Genomic DNA, 24223 nt, shown 5'->3' with positions numbered 1-24223 from the left:
TAATGAGAAGGTTTAAGTAAACAGATGGGTTTGATTCAAGACCATCATAACAGGGGTGTGGGGGGAGAGGAGCTGCTTGTCCTGACAGCTCATCTCATTAGGCCACACATGGGGTGAGGTGTTGAAAGCAGTTTATCACATGTAATGTCTGGGCATGATGGGGTGAGCTGGGGATGGAGTGTATCTCTGTCCTCCCCTTAATTCTTAATGTTGCAAAAGGTTTCCTGTAGTTCTTAGATAGGTGCAAACTAAATACATACGTCTCGGTATATTTGAAGTTATGTTACAAAAATCACCTCTTCTTTCTGTTTCTTCCACAGTCTCAGCTGCCGGCGATGTATTATTGTGGGAAATGGTGGAGTACTTGCGAATAAGTCATTGGGGTTAAAAATCGATGACTATGATGTTGTTGTCAGGTGAGTCTTTGGCATCACAGTTTTTTGTCATATAGCTTCAGTATCAGTTCCCATGCTATGCAGGCAACCTAATCTAGTGATAATATCCATTTGTATGGAAACATTAACTAATATGGAGGGGAAAAAAAACCCAAGAGCATATGTTTGTTATAAATGGTGATCACATCAAAGGGTAAAGGCACTCCTCAAGCATTCCATTTTCCACAGGTGTTTAGGAATGTGGTCTCTCCTATGATCCCACTTGAATCTGCTCTTCATACCTTCTTTCTAAAAGCTACTGCTTTTGTGATGCCCTTAGGTGATGAAGCTGTAAAATGTACTGTTAGATCTGCTCCCAGATGTATCCCCTAGGTACCTTAGGGAAGCATTATACATGTGTAGTGGTCCCTGAGAACTACACGTTGCAGTTAGGATGGGAAAAAATAAATGCTGCAGTATAGAGTCTTAGGAAGCAATAACCTTTCATGAGTGAGGACCCAGTAATGATTAAACACCTATAGGTGTGCCCTAGAAACTGTGGATACTTTGCCCGTTTCACTGAGGATGATGGGATGATGATGTTGAGTAAGGGAGCAGAAGCAGAGTGGCATAGGAATGGAAAGAACCACAGTGAAAGTTAGGACTTCGTGTTTTTGCTGAAGACCTGTATTATTGCCATCTCAGAATGACTGAAAAATGTGCCGATATGTGAAATCACAGGTCTAGTCATAACTCTTAGTAATAAATCTGTCAAGTCAGGGAGGTGTTCTGGGTGACTGGAGATTAACAAACATAATAGCTATACTAATGGAGAGTGAGAGTGTGTGTAGGAGGGAGGGGGGACATGCTCTAGGGAGCTACAAACCCATTAGTCTAACTTGGAAAAAAACACAGGGCTCTATAGCAGGTTCTGAGTCATGAGTAACAAAATACTATGATGGTAAATATGAAAAGTGGGATAAACTGCAGTGTAAGTTTATAAAAGCTGGTTTAACATAGTCTAGGTTGTTTTTAGATAACTGATTTTGTATTAAAGGGAGTGTAGCTGATATCATCTCTCTGAACTTTAGTCAACCATGAGACATGGTGGCAAATAGCAAATTCTTCACTAAGGTGGAAGAAAGAAAGGGATTAGTAAAAGAATTTAAGGCACAGTGAAGATATCATTTAGCATGGTCTCCTTTCTCTCCCATGTGCTAGTAATGGGCACATGAGGAAAGAATAGAACATACACATAGTAATAAATACCCTCTAACTCCAGACAAAAAGACTAAGAAGATCCCTTTCAGTCCTTTGTTCCTGTGAACAGTTCCGTGCTTCCCAGCAGAGCTTCAGACACAAGAATGACTGTTCAGAAGAGGATGAAGCTTTCATAGCCCTTCTCCTAGTTCATCCCACTATTAGTTGATGGCAAAGAGCTCTTACTACCCGTCATAGTCTGGTGACTTCCAGTTATTTGAGCTGAACTAAAATTCAGTTACAGTTTTTTCTTGGGCTCAGACTGTTCAAAAAGTAGCAAGAGAACAATTTCAATCCATCTGGACTAAGCCACCCACTAAGGTTTACGTCAGAAAGGCCACTATTTAATTTCCAAATGAAAAGTTCAACCTTTTCTCCCCACATCAGTAAATCTAAATCAGTTTGCAAGCTGAGAGGATAAGAGGGCAGCTAAGCACCTGTGCTGTTCGTGGGATGGATAAAAGAGAGAAAAGTCAACTGTAAAGGTTAAATGAAGCCAGGTGCTTGGACGTGGGATTGCAGAGGAGGTGAGAATAAACTTCTTAAATGTATCCAACTGCTTCCTAACTCCTGTGGAAGCTGGAGAATTCCCTTGGGTTACAGCATCTTATTTCATGGGTTGCAAAATGCTTTCCAAGGATCAGATTTTGGGACCTAGGAGGTGAATTTTGAGGGGGAAACTGTGGTACATTTGCAGCCACAGGAGTGGTTGGGCAGCATGTGGGGTTTTTTTATGCCTCATGTGTTACCATGTGAGGATTGCTAATTGCAGCAAGAAATTTTGATCTTGTGGTGAAGAGATACCGATCAGCTTTGACAGTTGTAAACCAGTTTGGAGTGAGTTAGTTACTGTTTTTCTTTAACTGGATATTATCAGATTTCAGTGCAGACATTATTCCCAGCTGTCACACTGATTACCTGGCAGGAGCTTCTTGCAGCAGTCAGTCATCGGTGTTCTAAAATGCCTCCTTGAAATAGATTGTAGACAGGCGAATAACAAGTGTATGTCAGAAAATATCTGGTTAAAATGAGATAGGAATTGACCTGATGATGGTATTTCAGTGATATCTGAGAGGGTCTTTGTGGTGCAAAGGTTAGGAGTTAGTGTCTCTAAGCTCCCTATGTTGTCAGCAGGCACAAACAGAAAACCAATCTGAAATTCCTTATGTAAAAAACTGCCTTTCTGTGGGCAGTATGAGGAGGCCTGGCATCCTAGCTGAGGTTTTCTAAGATTTAGCTGTGTTTCTAACCACCAGCAAGTCCTGCCTGAGGAGGGGTTCAAGCTGTGTAGTGTGCACCTTTGTGAGCACAGGTTGTGGCTGCCAGAACATTTCCTGCTCCATTGCCTGCGCTGCCCCTGGGGCACTGCCCATGGGGCTGACGGTGCTGGCTCCTTAGCAGGGCTCCATCACTAGGACTCCATCAGCAACTTACACTCTGGCCCTTTGCTGGAGACCTGAGTTCATTTTACTTGGGGAAATGATTTGTTTTGCTTCCTGTCTAGATACTAAGGGGGTCCCAAGTTTGAGGAGCTTTAACAAGGTAAGCATGAAAACGGCAAACCCAGCAAGTAGGGGTGGGGAGAACCCTGCCAGAGAGCTATACGTTGGCATTTAAAATGACTGCAGACACTAGCCTTCTCCTCAACTTCAAGATGACAGATGAAAAATATGTCTAACTAGTTTTCTCTACATCGTATTACTTCATCGTATATATCTCTGTTACCATTAGAGCCGCATGCCATTATGTAGGGTCATCTACCCCAGGGTGATGCAAAGCCTTGAAGTTTAAATAATGCCCATAACAGAAGTGAGTGATGTGTGAATGCACTGTCAGCAGCAGAGGAAAAAGCGAAGGATCAGGCTGGCTGGGAGCACTGTTTTTGCAGGCAGTCAGGTCTAGATACCTCAAAGTCAAGGCACAAAGCAATGGTTTATAAACCACAAAAAAAAGGCTTCATCTCTTGTATAAATTGTGGTGGTGCCAAGTTTGAAGTTGTTTTCCCTTTAATGTTTTATTCCTAACAATGAAACAAGCATTTTTACTAAAAAATACAAAGGAATTTATTCTCCTTAATTCTGAATAGAATTTCAGATTGGGTACAGTGATTTCCTTCTACTGAAAGGTTTCCCACCTAAACTGCTTACCCAGGCTGAAAAAGAGAAATTCAGATTCTCATTAACATTCCTACACGGCAAAATTTGCAGTCCATAAGCACTTTCCAGTATATTGAACTACCCCAAGTCAAGAAGGCTGCAATAATTCAAGCAGGCAATGCTGTTCCATCAGGGGCTGCTGTTCGATGTCAGCAAGATTTGTATTCCAAGTTACATGAAGTTTCCTCAGCTTTGGGTTTCTAGTTTTGAATAGAAGTTCTGAATAACTTCAATGTTATGAAAGTCATCATTGCTGTTAATGCCAGAACAGTTTGTTTTTTTGAAGGGGAAAAAACTTTGTCCCTGAGGAGTGTTTTACAGAAGCACAGCTAAATACATAGCGCTCCCTTAGAAATCACTGTGCCCAAGAGCAAAGCTGTGTGTGCTTGGGTGTTTTCAGACTGTGATGTACTTCCATAGCAGAAAGCCCTCTGCAAGGGGGCACTGCAGTGGTTCTGAGCCTTACCCAGCTATGCAGCACAACCCCTTCCTTTGCATTGGCATTGCAGGGCAGCTTCTGCCTTCCGGATGGACTGGTTTGGGGAATTAAACCAGGTGAAGATTCTTCCTTTGTTGTTTTTTGGTTTTTTTTTTTAATTATTAGCTGGTTTAGTTTCCTAAACAATCTCACTGCAGGGAAGATGAGCAGTAGAAGCTCTGGACTGAGGTTGGAGCATGAGACCAGTTTCAGTTTGCTTAAACTGCCATGTTTGACCAGCCTCACCTCCATCCCTGGAAAGGTGATGGAACAGCTCATCCTGATTGACACCTGTAAGCATGTGGAGGAAAAGAAGGTAGTCAACATGGATTCACCAAGGGGAAATCATGCTTGACCAGTCTGATAGCCTTCTGTGATGGAAAGTCTGGCTGGATAGATGAGGGGAGAGCAGTGGATGTTGTCTACCATGACTTCAGCAAGGCTTTTGACACTTGTCTCCCATAACATCCTCATAGGTAAGCATAGAGTCTAGAAGTTGAAGTCTAGAGGTGGTCCCCAGTGGTTATTACTGGGTCCAGACTTGTTCAACTTATTCATCAATAACCTGGATGAGAGGACAGAGTGTACTCTCAACAGGTTTGCTGATGGTACAAAACCGGGAGGAATGGCTGGTACACCAGAAGGCTGTGCTGCCATTCAGTGAGACCTGGACAGGCAGAGAAGAACTTAATGAATTTCAATAAAGACAAGTGTAGGGTCCTGTACCTAGAGAGGAATAACCCCATGCACCAAAGCAATGATAAAATATTAATGCTTAGTTTGTAACTCTAAGTTGCAAGGACAATGTTTTTCCATTTCCTTTTCTAAAGCTTCCAACCTTATTTAAATCACAAGAGTGGATATGCAGAAATGGTTTGCATTGCATTCAATGTAATAATTTAAATAGCTTCTAATTAAACCGTTGTGACTTGGTATAAAGCTTCACAAATGTTTGTGATGAAGAGCTGCAAGAGTTAATGTTCGCTGCTCTGACAGCTGTGTACAGGGAGCTTTTGCCCAGCAGTCATTGCTCTATCATCAGCATGCGTGAGTGTAAGTGGGAATCCATGACAGTGTCTTCTCTGGTTGCCCTGCAGGCTGAACTCTGCACCAGTGAAGGGCTTTGAAAAAGATGTGGGTGGCAAGACAACTCTCCGGATCACATATCCTGAAGGTGCAATCCAGAAAATGGAGCAGTATGAGAAGGATTCCCTGTTTGTTCTGGCAGGATTCAAATGGCAGGATTTCAAGTGGCTGAAATACATTGTTTACAAGGAGAAAGTGGTAAGAACTCTGTCAGCTGACATTGTGAAGGTCATTAATTAGAAATGGTGGGCAGATGTGGTATCACAGTCATATTTGCCACATTTTGATCTGAGGAGAGTTCCTCTCTGTGTCCTGCTGCATTTAAGTGATGGGTTTTTTTTACCTCCATGGATTTCAGCTTTAATTAAATATGTTTTACAAAGACATCTCTCTGTAACCTGACCTTGCACCACAGATGAGGCTTTCTATTCAAGATTATGTTAATGTGTACTATGAACAATGAATTTAATTTTTATTTATTTTAAAGAGTATATAAAAGGACTGGGTTTTGTGTGGTTTATGGACTGTTGGGATTTAAGAGCAAAGGAAGGAAAAGAGCAATGGCAGAGGAAACAATGGGAGTTTGGAGATAAGGATGTGATGGCAAAGGAGCCAGCACAAATCATTGAAAAGGCTATGATCCAAACTTTATGTGACCTCCTGAATGGCACAGGCCATCCCATTTTGCTCAGTTATTGTTGCGCTGAGATTCATGATTTGTGTTTGAAGTATCACCCAGAAGAACAGTATCATGTCTAAAACTAACAGACTGAAATGGTAAATCCACTGCTTTCCCCATGTAAATATTTTGTCCCAGTCAGTTGCATTAGTGCCCTTCTAAAGTACCATGGACCTGTTACTAGTCAGGGTTGTTCTCTGTACTTCACCCATCCTAAATGGAATCAGGTTGTGACTTCTCATTCAGTTGATGGCTTGTCTTTATCCGTTGTCATGAAATCTGGAATAAATGCCCTCTATTTGGGTATACTTCTTGTTTTACAAATCGTATATATGTCTTTTCAAGTCTTCTTTAGTGATTTTTCAACACATAATCAGACAAATGGATTAATGTTCAGAGGATGGAATGTTATATCCTGTGTTTAGAGACAGAGAGAGGAGGTTGGCAGCTCACCATATATAGAATGAAAGTCTGGGGATATAATTGTATTCAGTTGTTACATAGATGGCCTTAAGGGCTCATACTTTGCTCTTGTCTCACACTGGCACCAACCTGCAATTGCTTTCCTGGTACCAGACAGATGAAGTTACCTGTCAGCCTCTGGGCAAGCACAAGCACAGGCCTTCATAACATGAATAATTGAGTCAAAAGTAATTTTCTTTGGTTTATGTCACACTCTTGTTGTTCTTCCTGGGCAAGGGAAAGCCCTGGAAGTGTCAGTGTCTTGCAACCTGAAGGCAGTTGTAGGGACTCCTAGCATTTAGTTTGAAGTTCAAAGGATGGATTGGTTTACTTCAAAACAAATTGAATTTCCACCTGATGCTTGTAGTCATGCAGTTGACACTGGATTCTGATATGGTATCCCTTGCTCTTGGAAAAATGCAGGAAGTAGTTTGTTAAAATTTGCTAGAATGCTGGGGAGAGAAAATGCAGTGATCTTAACAGCGTGCTTCAGTGCACAGCTTGCCAGAGAGCAGAAAGAACTCGTGTGTCTTGCACTGCATGTTACTTCAATGGTTTTGTGGTTGGCCTCATTATCCTTCATTCCTTTGGAATAAATACTCCATTATTTTCAGTTTTTGTAGGTGATGTTTTCCAGATCTCAATTCCTGTTGCTCTTTTAAATGCCTGCAATTGATTCATCCTTTTTTTAAAGCAGTGCCCAAAATGTCCAGAGTACAGCAATTAGAGAGGAGCAAACCGCTACTTCATTAGCCTCGCAGTTCTCATTCTTTATACATCCGCTGTTTTGACTGTCTTTTCCACAATGGCATAAGACTGAAAGTGAGTGTCCAGTTCCTTGAGACTCCAGGTTTCAGGAAGAACTGAAAAGCATTATCATTTACAGCTCTGCACCCTGTGCTTGTGCTGTTCCTTCTTCCTGCCAAAGAGCAGCACTGTGCACTTGTCTACCAATTCTTTCTTCCAGAACACTTCTTCAATTTGCCAAGTTCTCTTGGCAGAGCTTTCCAGCATACCTGCCATTCTTTCCAGATTCATGTCCTCTGTAGTTCAATAAACATACTTTTTAGTTCATCCTCCAAGTTGATTGATAATGAAAACTAAACAAAGTTGGTTCCTAGGCAGATCCCAAAGTAAGAACATCCTTCCATTTCTACAGTGAAGCCACTGGGAACTCCTCCTAGTCTGTTGGTTTGGGTTTTTTTTGGCCACTTCTGAAGTTGTAATATTATATGTGGTATCATTAATAACATTTTTTGGCATGTTTGTGAAAGTGATATGTCAGAAATCTCACTGAATTCCAGTTCATGTCTTGCTTCTCCCCTGTGATACTTTTTTTTTTCCTGTATAAAGAAATACTTTATTTTTTTCAATTATGATTTGTTCTTGACAAATCCACCTGGGTTGCTACTCAATCTTTGTGGGTTTGGGATTGGAGTTTTTTTCATGTGCTTATAAATAATTAATCCTGATATTCTGAGAATTGAAATCATAAATCAACTTTCTTCCCTTTTTATACTTTCTTAAGGTTAGGTACTGCTTTTGTCCATTCTTCAGTCCTGTGACACCTTACCTGTTCTACACAAGTTCCCAAAGGGAATCATTGCTGGGTTTTGAGGCTGCTGAGCCAGTTCATTGACTACTTTGGGATGCAGTCCAGGTGACTGGAAAACATCTGTCTTGTTCTCTCTAGGCTGATCTCTCTCTGTTTGAGGCTGGGATCTTGCTGTCACTGGCTTTAGTTGCAAGCAGGTGGCTAGAACAGCTGTTTTTTTTTTGTGGAAACCAATGCAAAAAGTGCTCTTAGCTAGAAGAAATGACCTGATGGACAACTAGCAGTGCCCTGGGAATAAGATGTAGGCGTCTGTTTGTTCTGGTAGTGATTGTTAGTATTTTATCAGTATATAGTAAGTTTAAAATGATAAATCCCTGCCCAGTGCTCTCTGTGGAGAGTTTCTGTTTCTCTCTTAGCTCATTTTCCAGAGAAAAGAGTTTCTTCTTTTCCTGAGTTCATCTAGAGGCACTTGCTTGACGTGGGAGCTCTGTATGCCACTGTTGCTTATTCCTTATCTGACATAGGTCTGTCCCTCTGCAAAACCTCATCCCCACTGCAAACCAGTGGTTACAGTCAAGAGTCTGACCTCAGGACAGAGACAGGGGAGATGGAAGCATCCTGCTAAAGAACATGACTGCTGTGGAAGTGGACACATTCCTCAGATAAAATGGGCTGAACTCTCTGCCCTCTAATGATTCATTTGCCCCTGAATGTTGATGGCAGCTGCAGGTGTTGATGGTACAGTCACAGGCTGGGTATGAGATTTCAGACACCAGACCTCAAGCTGCTTAGACCTGCTTGATCAGAGATTCTTGGCCAGGTACTAAGATCCTTGCTTAGTCCTCTCTCAAGTAAGCGAAATCAAAAGGACTTTATCTGAGAGAGTAAATGAAAGGCAAATGGCTATTTATTGCTGGGGTCAGTGATCAGATAAGTTTATTCTCTGTGCAGCTGAGAAGGATTTGCTCTGTCTTATGTTAGTCTTTTGGCAGCACTTGCATAGTGAGGAATGGATAAGTGCTTTGTAGAGAGAAGGATTTTCAGGAGATGTTACAAAGAAAAAGAATCAGTGTGATGCCGAAGCAGCAGCAGAACAGTGAGGCAGAGGATTTTGTGTGTTACATAGAGTCTGGTGCAACAGCCTTCCGAAGATCTGCATGGTGCCTCAGTGCCCTGGAAGCCACTGTGTCCTGAAAGAGGAGTAGTTGGAATATGAACAAAAAAAAAAAGAAAGTAAAAGCTCATCTGTTTTTTATTTCACACTAAACCAGAAATATCTGGAAGCAAAGAAAAGCTTGAGAGAAAAGATTAATCTAGAAAAAGGACCAGTTTGGCTAAATATTCAATATCAGTAGCAAAATAAAGGTAGTCTCCATCATAGAGTTCTGGGTGAGCTGGCACTCAAATTTGTGAGTCTTGCCACAAGTTAGGGCAGTACTGTATCACTGGGGAGTACAGAGCTGTCTTTAAGAAGGGGAAAGATGGGTGAGTCTGAGCAACTAAAACCCTGGTAATCTGATTTCAGTCATTTGACAAGTTTATTCTAACCAAAGAAAAAGATAATTACACTTGTTGCAAAAAAGGGGGGAAAGGAGTGTGGAATGGCGTAAAGGTGACATGGTTAGCACCATGCTGACTAATATGTCAATATATAAGTGGAAAGGAAGTGGGCTGGAGTCCCACAGCCTGCAGTTGCATGAGCCCATGATTACTGCAGAAGGGTCACAGATGTGGGTTGTTCGTGTGTCTGTGGTGACTGGTCTGGCAGTGTTGACTTGCAGTCATTGCTGTAAGAGCCTGCTGCACTTCCAGGCATCCCTCCTCTGATGAAAGGGCTGTTCCTAGTGCATCCCCAGAGGTGGATTATTCATACACAGTCACTTGGAACAGTTACACTCTCTACTGGACTTCTCTTTTTGCCAAGAGGCTTTACCTGTGTATGTATTGTGACTCACCCTGCTGCTTCTCACTGCTGTACCACCTAGCATCACCCTGGGTCTCTCAGTGACTGAGGGTCTTCCTCAATACCCAAACTACCAGAGGAATTAAAAGGGGAGGGTGGTTTGGCCGTATACTGCACTTCTCTATTAAAATAGTGGTCAAAAAGCTGAAAGTTTATTATGTGGGGAGTAGATACGTCCTGAAACAAATGGAAGAATTTATAAATGCCAGTTATGCAAACCAGCCATCGCATCCTGGTGCTGAGGCTGACTCCAGGGTGGTTTTCTGCCCATCATTAGTGAATCAGAAGGAGCAGTCTTGTTTGCTGGGACTCACTTCCCCGAACATCTGGCACATGGTGGTAAAGAAGCCAAGTGAGGGCAAAGGTTTAACTAGAAATTGGCAGCTCATAGGCTTCCTTCACATGTAATAATGAGCCTGCGGATGTTTCTAGCAGGAATCTCTGCAGCCTTTGCCAGGAGGAGTCACTTGTGCAGTGAGTGCCTGCGGCACCTTGAAGCTCCCTTTGATAGTGAAAGTCATAGGAGCGAGTGAGCACCTGCCTGCGAGCGAGGCCAAGTTCGGCTGTCTGTCCCTTGCAGGGGCATGCCTCTGACAACTCGCACACAGCACTGGTGCCATTTGAGGAGCAGTCATTCTTCAGCAGATGTTGAGACTCCAGCAGTGGGCACAACATCTGTTACAGCGTGTGGTGGTTGCTGCCTGTGGAGATCTTGTGGATGTGGCGGCAGAGCAGATTTTGTTTAACCTTTTATTTGGCAGCTACATTCCTGCTTTAAGTCAACAGGTTACTTCTAGTCCTGCTAAAATGTATGTCACAATACTTCCTGCTTTGATCAGCCTATGTTACTGTGCTAGAGCCAAGGCCAGACTGCTGCCAGAGTCCTCACTGTCTGCTGAGCTTTTGTTTAGAGCTTCTCTTCTCCCATTAGTTAATGGCCTTGTCATGCTACGTGTTTGCTTGGGCAGACTGTGAACGTCACAGCCTCATAGTACACCATAGATTCCTTGGATTATGATCTAGCTTTGCCTGTGGGCTGTTTTGCATGCCTGAAAAAAAACCTGAGGAGCCATCATGCTCCTCCTGTTGGCTTGAGAAAAATAGTGAGGCTGTAAATCTGTCCTTGCTGTCCACCCCCAAGTAAAGCTTCATCCGTATGTATGTATTTCCAACTTGTTTGGAACTTGAGCCCAACACTTGAACAGACAGTTTCTCTGGGTCTGCGCTAGGGAGGGAGAACCTGCTTTTTCCAGTGCTGTCACTTGCCTTTGGTGAGCAATGGAGTGAGCACTGCCACTGGCAGTTTCACTCCAGAGCCTGCTTCTGGATCACAAGTATTTTCTTTCCCTTCCCTCCTCCCAGGGGCTTGTTGCTTTAAACTATTTTGTATACAGTTGGTCTTCTCAATTTTTTTAAGGACTGTGAGAAAGATCCTTCATCTCGTTTTGGTGGAGCTGTAAATCTGCCACTGGTTGCCTTAATGCAGTATGAATGCAAAGCTTGGTTGCAGATTTGTGATGCCTGATCCTGTGCTGAGGCAGAGCTCTAGCCCATCTGTTTAGAAATATGCCTGGGTAGGGATTGCCTTCTGTCCTCCCGCTCTCCTTGGACTTGAGTGGAAAGGGACAGAAGCTGGACTTGCTGCTCCATTATAACAGAGTTTTTGAATTGGGAGTTTAGCTTAAAGGTTGTCCCATTTCTCTCACAAATTTGAGTTTTCACCTAAATGGCCATTTATAACTAATCCCTTCAGAAGTATTATATAGGAAGGTATGGTTGATGAGTAAGGCAGCCAATGCGCATAAAGGACGTGACGAGGCTTGCACTGGGAAAGAGGCAAGAAAGGCTTTTCAGTGATGATTGTCCTGTGGTCCTAGCACACGGTGCATAAGGCCATTTCCACTCACAAAGTGTGTGGGGATTTTAGGAGGAATTGATATTAAAGAATACCTTATCATCAGGATGGTTCAGTGCTTTAGTCAAGGCAGCTGAATCATTACTAAATGCTGAAGCAGAGAAAATACCTGGCAATAAAGTGAAAAAAATGAGGCAGGCTCTTCTGGCTCCTACAAGGTCTTGGACTGAGAAGAGGAGGGAGAGTCTGCATGATGTATTCTGTGAAGAATATTCCATATTCCTTTGACAAAGAGTAGCTGGGAGTTAGTTTGTCTTTCTGGCTTGATTGGGACAACTTCAACTCTTTAGGTTCTGATCTCTGGCTGTGCAGAAAGCTAGTGCATACTGCCTGAGGGCTTGTGCTTCCATGGTCAGGACCTGCTTCCCCCAGTGAAGTGCTGGGGTGGGTATGGCCCAAGGGAACCAAGTTAAAAATAAATCCTCCTCTGTGACTGACCTATAAGATTAGAGCCATTTCCAGAAGATGTAAGGAAAGCTATGAATGCTGGTGTCCTATGAGAGAAGGTCAGCCAGGTTTTCTCCAGTCATGGTTAGAAAAGAAGCTGGAAAATACATAGATATGCTGTATAAAATCTTGTCCCTGCTGACCAGAAAGAGAGAAGACCTTCATTCTGGGTTGTATAGCCTTTAACAAGAACTGTGGTGAGGACTATACACGAGCCTTAGTAGACAACTGACCCGGTTTTCAACATGGGCCTTGGAGGGAGACTTCCTGGCCAGATTCCTAAAGGAAGGTTGTTGGTATGGGAAGTGCAGGCTGGAGCTTGCCCTTCATACATACCTGCATGCAACAGCATAATAAGATTAGGCAGGTCGCTACATAGCTGAGAGCTGTTCCCACCCAGGCATACTTAGTGTGTCTGTAAGTACACTGTCAAGCATCAGCTGATGCTGTTGGAGTGTGCCTTCACAGCATTTAATATTGTCAGATGGATGCATGCTGGACATTAAAACTTGTTCGCCTGGACTGGATCATCATCAGTATCCACAAGTTTGTAGCTGCATTCATCAAAGCTTCTGGGGCAGATGAAGAAAAAAAATAGTTGTAACTACACTGTTTTCTGGATCAAAAATTCCAGGTATCAAAAGTTTACAAAGTATCTATATTTGTAGGAAAAATATATTACCCCAATTGTAGACAGTTTCTCCTTAAAATGAAAACTGCTGATGTGCATGTCCTTCCAGTCATCCCCACACCATGCATGGGTTTTGTCTTTTTTTTTGTCCCTTGCTTTGCTTGCTGTTACCTAACCCCAGTCTTCCTTGCACTATGCTTCCTATTAAAAGATAAGAAGCATTACTCATTCTAGGCTTTGGTAGTCCTTAAAGAACCTTTATTCCACATCTGCCAAGGCAACATCATCTTCATTGCTGGTGCAGTAATCCTAGCTGTGATGTGAAAAATTGGAGAGCTCCAGATGAATTCTTATTCTTCTGTAGTTCCTTTTCCTTCACATCATTCTTGAATGAAAAGACCCAAGCATAATTTACCCCCTGAAGAGACTGAGTCATTGCCTTAGTAGGACATCCTTGTCTCTAAACTGGAGAGGCATAGATTTGACAGATTGGCCACTCAGTGGGTAAGGTATTGGCTGAATGTTCATACTGAAAAGGGTTGTGGACAACAGCTCGGTGTCCAAGTGGAGATCAGTGACTTGTGGCATTCCTCAGGAGTCAGTATTAAGACTGGTGCTGTTTAACATCTTTGTCGGTGACATGGACAGTGTGACTGAGTGCGCCCACAGCAAGTTTAACAATGACACTAGGCTGTGTGGTGCTGTCAGCACACTGGAGGGAAGGGATGCCATCCAGAGGGACCTTGACAAGACTGGGAGGCTTTGAATGCATGAAGTTCACCAAGACCAAGTGCAAGGTCTTGCACCTGGGTTGGGGCAATCCCAAGCACAACTACAGGCTGGGAAGAGAAAGGCATGAGAGCAGCCCTGAGAAGAAAGACTTGGGGGTGTTGGTTGACAAGAAGCTCAACATGACCCAGCAGTGTGCACTTGCAGCCCAGAAAGCCAACCATGTCCTGAGCTGCATCAAAAGAAGTGTGACCAGCAGGTCAAGGGAGATGATTCTGCCCCTCTACTCTCTTTGCTCTCATGAGGTCCCACCTGGAGTACAAGGGCATGTAGGGATAGGACCAAGGGAGAATGGCCTTATACTGATAGAGGGTAGATTTAGATTAGATATTAGGAAGAAATTCTTTATTATGAGGGTGGTGAGGCACTGACACAGGTTGCCCAGAGAAGCTGTGGCTGCCCAATCCCTGGCAGTGTTCAAGATGGATAGGGCTTTGAGCAACCTGGTCTAGTGAAAGGTGTCCGTGCCTCTGGCAGGTTGGAAGTAGATGGTCTTTAAGATCCCTTCCAACCCAAACCATTCTATGATTCTATTAAATCCTTTCTGGAATTGCCTCACCATCCTGCTTTACCTTGAGACATTTTTCTTCCTAAAATTGTCATTGTCTAATCTCTTCTGATGTCTGTTGCCCTCCAACTGACAGTTGCTGTCCTTTACTAGATATTTCATCACTCCTTCCTTCTTGACCTATGACTCAGTCAAAATTAAAAAGGATGGATAATTTAAAGAGCTGCAGTTTTTCCACATCTCTTCTTTTGCAAAGCCAACATGAGTGGGGGCCAACTGAAAAGCTCGTGCAGCTGTCTTGAAAAAGCATCAGGAGAATGCTCATGTTGCACTTGCCCTATTTGGCAGACCGGCAATATTCAGACATCAATATTATGCAAATGCTGGTAGGTGCATTTTAAGGTCATAGTGCATGTAAACTCAGGTTATACTGGTTGGTTGCATTGGTCAAATACAGGTTTGGAATATCTGAGGCAATGTAAAGAAATTCCTTCCAAATCTGATGCTGATCTTAATGAAACACACAATTCCATAAATAGCAGAGCTAACAAAATTGCCTGATTGCCCGTGAGTTTGTGTCCTGCTCCCTTATGCCTCCCTCTTGGACCACAATAATCTCAGATTTCCCCCAGCTCACAAATACCCATGAGGCTCTGTCCTCCCTTTCATCCCTCACTGGTGTTTGCCTCCTCGCCAAGGCATACATGTTCAGTGGCCCATACGTACATGACTGGGTACCTGGCAGACCAGTGTAAGTGCTTGCACAGCAGCATCTCCACCTGGCCTCACATGCAAACGTGTGTGTCTCTTCCATCCAGACGTACATGGCTTTTACCACCAGTGCAGCCCATGCCTGCTGAGGATATTGCATTGCCCACATGTGCAGCACATGTTCCTCCATACTGGAGCAGTACTTTGGGAATCCAGCACATGGAAAAAGTCAGAGAATACCATCAACAATGAAACATTACCCAGAGGGTATCAACTACTCATGCAAGTGCTAGTAGGATAAAGATGTTCTGTGTTAACACTTCAGTAAAGAACTACAAAATCATTTGAAGTCTGCAAAGCCTTCCTTAGCCTAAGAGATTTGAGTTCAATTTATTTAGCTTATGCATGAGATTTTGGGGAGATTTACTTGTAGTGTCTCTCAATCTACCTAGAGGGAACATTTTTTTCTCAAAAGCCTTTTTAATTCAGCAGGAAGAAGTATATCTGAAGCTAGGCAAAGAACCAAGAAAGGCAGCACATTAATATGGGTATAATTATTTCTGCTACATCTGCCCTACAGGCTTGATGAATTTGCTCTTGAAGTCTTAAAATCAAGACTTGGTATCTTGGTTAAGTTCTGCTCAAGCAGCATGAGAGTAAAGGACTGGAAGAAGTTGATGATTGAGGGGGCACTGCTCCCTGCTATGCAGGGTATCCAGGAAGATAGCAGGGTCTCTCTTGGCCTTTCAAGCAGTGCTGATAAGAAATAGCAGAATGTAGTGGCTGGGACCTGAAGCCAGATAAAATCAGCCTGGACAGATGTAATTTCCTAGAAATCTGTGCCTATAACACTGAAACGACACACTTGCAGAGGCGAACAGTTACTGCTGACAGCTTTCTCTGAAATACAGACTTAATCCAGTGGCTGGGAGTATTCTGTTTCCAAGGAGTACCCAGGACAGGGCTGAGTCTTGTGTTGCCTTCTCACCATCCTGACCTGTGTCTCTAGGGACCCCTGTCCTTCACTTTCTATGACCCACTTGTTGACTATGAGGAGCGGGATAGCAAGCCAGTAATACCCTTGAGAAGCTTTTCATGAAAGTAAGTTATTTGCTTCATCCAGTTGCCTGCAAAGGTCACAGCAAAATTTTCTTTTCCTGGGGTACAATTAGCCAGCTCTGTTTCTGCATCCCGAGGGAGAAGGCTTCGTGGAATCTCTGAGGTGAGCAACCTCCAGCATAACAAAATTCCCCAGAAGAGCACTTTGGAAAGCATTGCAACACCACAGGATGCTGTGAGTTCACTCGTATACAGTGTGAAGACTCACAGAGGAGGGGAGAAACACTGATTTGATTTTGTAGATGAAATCACATGCTTTCTATCAGTGCCTGAAAAGAGACTCCCCTTTCACAGCTTCAGGAAGTTTGCTATCTGCATTTTTTTTTCTTTAAACTGGGGAAAATAAAAGAAATCTGAACAGTAAATATTTATCCAAAATGTGTGGTTGTTAATACGATCCAGTCTTCAGTCATTTTGAGTAGTGTCATGATGACAGATGTTAATGCAGAAAGGAATAGATTGGACGATTTATGCCTGAAACACATGTGTTCCTTGGCGGGCTCCGTGGATTACTTGCATAGTTGGTGCTGTTTGAGCAATCTAGTATTTTCTCTGCCTCTAAGCACTGATGGCTCCAGGACAGGGGGCTGACCTATATCTCCAGTTTGCTATAATAAACAGTGAGGTAGCTAAACTCCCCTTGTGCTTTTATCTTCCCAAATTTTATCTCTCCCCCTGTGCTCCAGCTGTGTTTTCTGTGCTTCTGGTTCTTCCCAAGAAAAATGGCAGTTTCTCTGTGCAAGAGAAGAGGATGCTCCTGTGTGCATGGGGTGCGAATCCCAGACCTCCTCCCCATCTAGATCCAGCTTCTCTCCTACCTCAACATGCACAGTTATTTAATATGAATGCTTGTCCTGACAACAGAAAGGAAAATTCTTCTCTTCTTAGTTAAGACCAGGTTTGTAACGGCGTTAGTATCTTACTTTTTATTTATTTTCTTAATCAGAGACATACAATTGAAGAAAAATGCCCAAGCTGTTGAATGCAGAAGGCTGTTGGTAGGTCTGCTTGGAAGCTTTTCTCAGCTGGTCCCTCAGTTGTGTTCTCATCTTTTTCTGTGAACTTAACTTTGCACATAGAATCGTAGAATGCTTTGAGTTGGAAAGGATCTTAAGATCATGAAGTTCCAACCCCCCTGCCATGGGCATAACTAACAAGTACCGAAAACACTAAGCCTGGCCCAGGCATCTGCACTTTGATTGTTTAGAAAAAACTTGTAAATATTCTGTTTGGATTACAGTTTATTTAAATTCTCATCTTTTAAGAATATTGAATAATGTTACTTAACAACTCTTCATTTGTAAAACAGCTATTATTAATGCAAATCTAGAAAAGAAACTAGGGCAGGAGTTTGTTGGCATCATCCCAGCCTCTTGTTCTTTTGACCTTCCTGCTTTCTCCTTCTTCAGAATGCTGAATAATTTGTATATATTCTATATGAACACTCAGTGAACATACAAATTATTTGGCTGCTCATTTCAGCAGAGATGCCAAAATAGGAGAAGAGAGATTTTCTGTGTACTCTTGCTGCAAAAACAATGTAAAAATTTCCCTAGAGACTCACTTTAAGATAACTTCAGAAAGTGATGAGGCTTTCTAGGCCATAATTCTTCCTGTGGTGATCCTTTAGCTTTTTTTGTTGTAATGTGCCAAGAGCTTAATCTAAATGTGTGTTGTTTGAGGAGTTATTTGTACTCAAACTTGTGAACCAGTTCAGCTCCCTAAAAAAGGCTTTCCTGATGGGTGTCCTCAGATACCCTGGGATGTCCTCATGCATTGTTACCAAACCTGCAAAAATAGCTTTTTTTAATTGTTTTTTGCTTTGTTTGTTTGGGTTTTTTTTGCCTTTTGTGCAGGCATACTGTTGTAAGTGGAGCAGGTAGCTGTGCTTTTAGTTGGGATCATCTTATGTTTTGTGTTATAAGCAAAGGGGGAAATGCTCTATCATTTTCCTTACACTGTCATCTATGAGCTGATGTTTTCCATGCCATGTATTTGGCACAGCTGGAAAGTTCAGCTAAAATAACTTAGCTGTCTCTCACGATGAGGGTACTGAAAATGCAGAGTTTTGTCCCCGTTTAAAAAAATAAACCCCAATCTCACACACTATTTTGCTGAGATTCTCCAGTTCTTGAGGGCAGTGTCTGGGAATTGATGAGACTGTTACTGTGGCAGCCTGTTGTGGCTCCTGCTGTTCTGTGACATCCCATGGCTTGGTCTGATGTTCCATAGGGCTGTTGGATGCTGGCGATGTCTGTCCTACTAGGGCTCCCCTGCCCTGCCTGCACTGGTCAGGTGCCCTCCCCATACAGTTAGCTGGGATGCAGCATTTCCAAGGATGTAAGAAACAAACAGGATTTTCCCTTCGATTGCTCCTCTAAACAAAAGGTTCAGGCATAGATGACAGACCTGGGAGCAGGGACTCTCAGGAACTCATTCTCCTTCTTCCAGCCACCTGGACAGCAGAAAGGAGTCAGTAGCCTGGTTTGGTGCATGGCAGGAGCAGCAGTATTGGCGGTTGAAGGGTGATGGGGGACAGCAGAGAAAGAGTTTACAACCATCAGGGAACTCCTCAATCACTTGTGGGTTTGTTAGGTGTAAATAGTTCAGGAGCCCTATAAGAGGCTGCATTTTTTCTTCTCCAGTGGCTGATCAAGAATACAGTAGCTTACAGGAGCTTGTAGTCACACTTAGGGGACTGTGCCCTGGGTTTAGTTGCTCTGTTTGGTGGAATTTTTCTTGAGTTAATTTTTTGGTGACTCTTTAACTGAGTTGATTAAAGAAAAAAAGTTACTCTCTAAGACTTTTCAAAAGAGCTTTATGGTTATAAAACTCAAGCTGCCAGAAGTTAAGAAAAGTGAGAGAATAAGATTGCATCTTCAACACTGATTCAATTCTCATGTGCAAATGTTATCCTTAATTATATGGTTACATCCTGGCTCTTTTAGAACACAGCTGTCTATCTGGTGGAGAGGGAAGACTGAGATCTGGGCTAATTTCTGTAACACAAGACATTCAGCCTTGGTATAAGTAGTTGCAGAAGCTGTAGAACAAGTAGATAGGAGAGAGGAAAGGAGAGGAGGAAGAGTGGTCTGATTACAGACACCTCTTGAGGAGGTGGTTTAGCCTTTGAATGACCAATGTGATGCTGGGCAAGTTAGATAAGAATTTCCCAAACACATTTAAGTCTTGTGGTGCAAATATGAAGGAGACCTGGGTATTCAGCAGGAGAGGTGGGTGTTCAGCAGCACCAGAGTCAATAGAGTTGTACTGTGAGCTTAACAAATGTACTGAAAATTCAGCTTGAGGTGCCTGCAGTAGAGCATCAGGAGGCAACAGAAACTGTGCATTCAACTTTGCCTGTTTTCTCCCCGTCAAATGGTGTAATATATGCCAAATATTGCAGAGATGCTCTAAATATGAAAGGATTTTTTGTAAAACACTTAGATATATGAGCATTTCTTGTGGGAAAATTAGAAAGTCGCTGTTCACAACAGAAATCCTGAGCTGAAGTTGCAGGGCGGTCCTTACTAACACGTGTGTTTGGCCTTTCAGCCCTGGTATTCTTTTCATAGATGTTATAAGAGTATGACATTTCATAAACTATGTCATAAAAATAATAGCCAAATAAAGGGGCTGGTCCCTTATGGGAATAAAATACCCTGTAAATAATGGTGATATTAATAGAGCCCTGGTCTTCTTTGGGATCTTTCTGAAACTGCTCTAGATACGTTTTCATTGAAGGATTATTGTATTACAAGCAAAAAAACTGCAACACAAACATAAATTATCTAAATCAATTCCTTTTACTAAGCACTTCTGTCTTTCCTATGATTTTTCAAAACAGGAATATTTCTTCAAATTCTGGCTCAAAATCCAACTTACATTTTGAGAGAGTCCGTAGTACAGTCTATCCATCACCCTGTTTGCGCCTAGTACAGACACATCTTCTGACACACCGTATGTGAGCTATCATTTATGCTTTGACTTGTGAAATACTGTATTCGTCAGAATAATCTTCAGGGTTTTTCTGCAGCTCATCTGAAATGTTCCAAGTTCCATTTTCTTCACAGGACGATCTCTTTTAACGGCGTTTTGTGATCCTACAACTGTGAACTGTATTTTGCTCTCAGTTACACTGATAAAACCATAGAAACTCATTTTTTAAAAAGGAATTCCTTTTCAATTACAACACAGCCTAAAAATAATTTTGCTCTCCTGCCTCTCTAGAGCTGGCCTTGTTCTCGTGCTACCTAGTCCTGTGAATCAGAAGATGATAGCTGGTGTTAGAACAGCAACACAGGAGGCCCTCTCTATCTCTATTTAGGTTAGCTATAGCACTCAGTTACATAGGTCAAATGAAGTTTGAAATTCAGTAGGCTTATTCTGAATATGCTTTTATGCTTACTTGCGGTATATGCCTGCAGGTAACTGAGGGAGAAACTTCTTACTGACAGCTACAGGAATGAGCAGGTTGCCAAGTTCTAGCTAGCTTTTGTGATGTACCAGTGCCACCCTCGTGTCCAGGCTGGCTTTTGTCACCATTGAAGTTGCAGCTTTCCAAGCCAGTATCTGTGGATGGGGCAGCTTCCAGTTTCATGTGTAGCCAGGGTGCTGTGTAGTTTGCATATCTGGCACAAAGCTTACAGTTTGCAACCACTACTTGGAATTAAGTTTCCCTTCTCTTGTGTTTTTCAACTCGGTTATCAAACCTAAGGAAACTAATCTCTAGCCAGTGTAGTGAAGTATCATTAGCTCAACTAACAATGAGGAATAGTTAGGTTTTTGCGTAAAGAAAAAAAAACCTCTAGTTAGTACCATATATTGGGGTGCCTTTGTCTCCATCATGCTTTGCTGCTGAAAACGCTAGGTAAAAAAAATGTATATGAGATTTACACTGAGAAACATTAGTAAATACAAATTGGAGGGGTTTACAGCCTGTCAGGAGTTCTCTTGGGTGCTGCAAAGCTGTTGGGACGTGGGGAATACCAACAAGGGAATGCTCTGGGAAAATATCAACCATTTGATTTTAGACTTAGTGGGAGGGTATTTGGGAGAAGAAAGAAAACTATAAAATATTAGAAGTATCACATTTTTGGATAATCCAACAGCTGCGTTTCTTTCAACAGTAGGACAGAAGGACAGAGGGAAAAGCGTGAGCACAATCTGCAACTTCCCTTCTTCAGGCAGAGTAAGAGCTTTTCAGTGGAGCAGATAACAGTGGAACAAAAGGCTCTAGACTCTAGAGCATTTCTAGACTCTAGAAACTGAAGATAGGAACATTCAGAACAAGTGCTGGCCATTGGAGCCGTGTACAGAGGGTGGTGGTAAGGGGTTCTCCATCACTTTGAGAAAGTTGGGTAAATATATATAAGTGGGGGCTATTTGGTCTGGCAGTGGACCATCAACCCAGACTGCAGGCTCTCAGCACCTCTGTTCTTGTTGCTAAAAATTCCTTGTTGCTTTGATAATCGGTGCAAATGATGCAACTTCATTTATATTACCACTTGTAGAAGAGCATTTTCTAGGCCTCCGTGTCTACTTGACCGCTGAGAAATGCAGCGTTGGCTGATAAGATGGTTATTCTCTAGTGGAAATACATCTTCCACATCTAATCCAGTTACGCCTGAGCAGAAACCTTTCAAAAACCTCTGCAGATGGATTGCAGAGGTTCTTCTGTACCCTGTGGTTGTGTGACAGTGAGTGCTTGTGGGTGGCGGGTATAGAATAAACCACATTCCAGTCAGGGTGGGGGCAGAGATCCCAGTGAACACCCAGGCACGTGCTCCCAGGCACAGTGAGGTCTTGTGACTGTACATCATCCCCTGCCTTTTTCTTTCCGTCATGCCCTTTTTCCTCTCCATTTCTGGTTTTACCAGAGTTGAAAAGCAATCCTGTCCACTTACCACAGGTTCTCTCTCCAGTCTTAATCTTTTTTGTTGCTCTGCAGCAGAGTATTCCATACCCAGACTTTGTTCAGCTTTGTGTTGCACATAGCTGACCTTTGCAGTCTTCCTGTCCTCTTCCCGTCAGACTTAAAAGTCTTCTAGAGTAATGCTGCTTATACTCCTAAATCCAGTAGTATGACAGGTACGGAAGAGGCAGCATCTGTGTCATCAGGATGCAGTGGCATTACTCGTCATTTTGCTTAGTATATTAGAAATGTTTTTATTCTGGGAGACTCAGCCTGTTTGTATCTTCTACTGAGGTGAGCTTCTTGGCTAAGTCTCTGTATTTCCCCATTTTATTTTAGTGTATGTTGTCCTTTGCCTTGGTAAATCTGAGAACAAGAGACGGAAAACTGAATGGAGACAAAAATAGCTTACAACTGACTGTCCCTGTTACACTCGGTATTCTGCAAATGGTCAGAATGAGGGATTAAAGCTGGATTTTCTTGTCCCTGTAGCTATTAGGTGAGCCCTGCCATAGGTGAGCTCTCCTCATAACCTGCCATCTCTAGTCCGTCGTATCTGTATTCACTTATTCCTGGGGTGGTGTTTCTGGAGGGGATATTTCTGTCTCTCTCCCTGGATGAGAGCTGTACAGGAGACTGCCTTGAAAGCCCTGGCCCATCCATACTCTTTCTGCTTTTTAAATTGTCTCTTCTAAAGCCTTTAGTGATGTCCTTTACAACTATCCAATTTTGAAAACACTCCAGGATTACTTAAAAATGCTGTGGCCTTCATAGACTTGCTCTTCAGTCACTTTTTCCTTTCTGCCTCTCTCTCTCTGTTGCTTGTTTCTTTACGGTTATAACGGCAGCCCTTTTTGGCAGCCCTTTGCACCATGAATGCTGTCACCTTTGTGACTGAGGCTGCAGGTGCACAATAATACCAACAAATGAGGAAGGTGGGAACTTGACCCAGGGCAACACAGTTTCCAGGCTGGACCCTATGGTTTCCACTTTGGTGCCAGGAGATGATGAAGTAGTGTGGGAACGTTGCCTAAGCCATCTTCAGACTCATTTACTGACTTATTATCATTATGATAATCAGGAAGGGAGATATTACATCCTCAGGGGCCACCCTTAAGCACTTCAGGCTTGGTGACTGTAGCAGAGAACAAGGGATGCCCCCAACCTCGAACAGCAAGTCCGAGCTCCCGAATCTGGAAGGAAAAGCGTGCCTCCTCTCCCAGTGCCTGCTGCTCCTGGGGTGGCTGCCTGTCTCCTCCCAGCCTAAAAAGGGACAGCGTTCCCTGATGGGAAGTAATTGCTTTGGAAACCTCGCTGAACATCTGTGTCCAATCAGACTGAACATCCACACCAGCGGCAGCCGAGCATCAGCAGTAGCGTGGAGCCTTGGAAGGGGCTGTGCTCCCGACGCTGCGGCTCCCAAGGGGGTTGCGTCAGGGGAGCAGCCTCCTGGGGTTTGCAGTTGTGGTGGTGCTGCGATTCAGAGCTTGCCAGTGACAAGCTGCAGAACAAAACCACAAGGTTTGAGATGTAGCTCAAAACAACAGGGTTTGGAGAGCCAAACCACAAAGCTGAGAATTGCAGTAATTACAAGCCAGGAAAACAGTTTTCAGTTCTTTAGCCCTACACAGGGCTTTGCTTACTGTATAGGTGGAAGTGTGAGAGCTGTCTGCTGAGACTCCACATTTGCCCCTACAATTGTTTCAGAAACTAGAGCGGGAAAGCACACCAAAATGAAATACTACCCCAGGTGTCCCTCAATAATAATCTCAGGGGAACGACAGAAAAGTTACAGGGAAGAACACAGAGCAAATACAAATGAGACAGAAAGGAGAAACCAGAGCAATTTCAGTGCAGTGGGATAGCTGAGGAAAATGCTAACAGAAATAGTCTGGAAGGATTACAGGAGAAACAGCCATACAGAAGGGACCAGAGCAGAGAGGTTGTATTCCCAGCTAGGGATAGGGCCCACATTTATTTTGCACTGGCATTTATTCAATGGATATTGAATAAATATGGGCTGAGAGAAGCCCAGGTATGGTTCTAGTGGTTCATGCAGCACTGGGAGAATGAGCAGCTATGATATGTGGTTATCTTTTTCTGAACAGCTCCAGCAGCAGCAAAGAATAAAAGTCTCAAATGTTTGTAATCTTTCTTCTTTTCTCTTTAATGTTTT

General features: G+C 42.9%; 1 protein-coding gene across 8 annotated transcripts in view; it reads left to right on the top strand.

Annotated features, from left to right (window-relative positions):
* ST3GAL3 (ST3 beta-galactoside alpha-2,3-sialyltransferase 3) overlaps window positions 1-24223 on the top strand; it is a 188065-nt gene that overhangs the window by 136670 nt on the left and 27172 nt on the right. For all 8 annotated transcript variants that reach the window (XM_057425831.1, XM_057425832.1, XM_057425836.1 and 5 more), the window contains 2 exons: window positions 321-416; window positions 5366-5552. In XM_057425831.1, coding sequence (XP_057281814.1) covers window positions 321-416; window positions 5366-5552 — 283 coding nt within the window. The remainder of the gene's footprint in view (window positions 1-320; window positions 417-5365; window positions 5553-24223) is intronic.

The sequence above is a fragment of the Pezoporus wallicus genome, unplaced genomic scaffold (genome assembly GCF_028554395.1).
Source record: "Pezoporus wallicus isolate ANWC-B61680 ecotype Strahan unplaced genomic scaffold, APGP_CSIRO_Pwel_v1 contig_13480, whole genome shotgun sequence".
In the NCBI taxonomy this organism is placed as follows: Eukaryota; Metazoa; Chordata; class Aves; order Psittaciformes; family Psittacidae; genus Pezoporus; species Pezoporus wallicus.
Note: the sequence above shows the minus strand (reverse complement) of the source record. Positions and strands in the feature narration are given on the sequence as shown.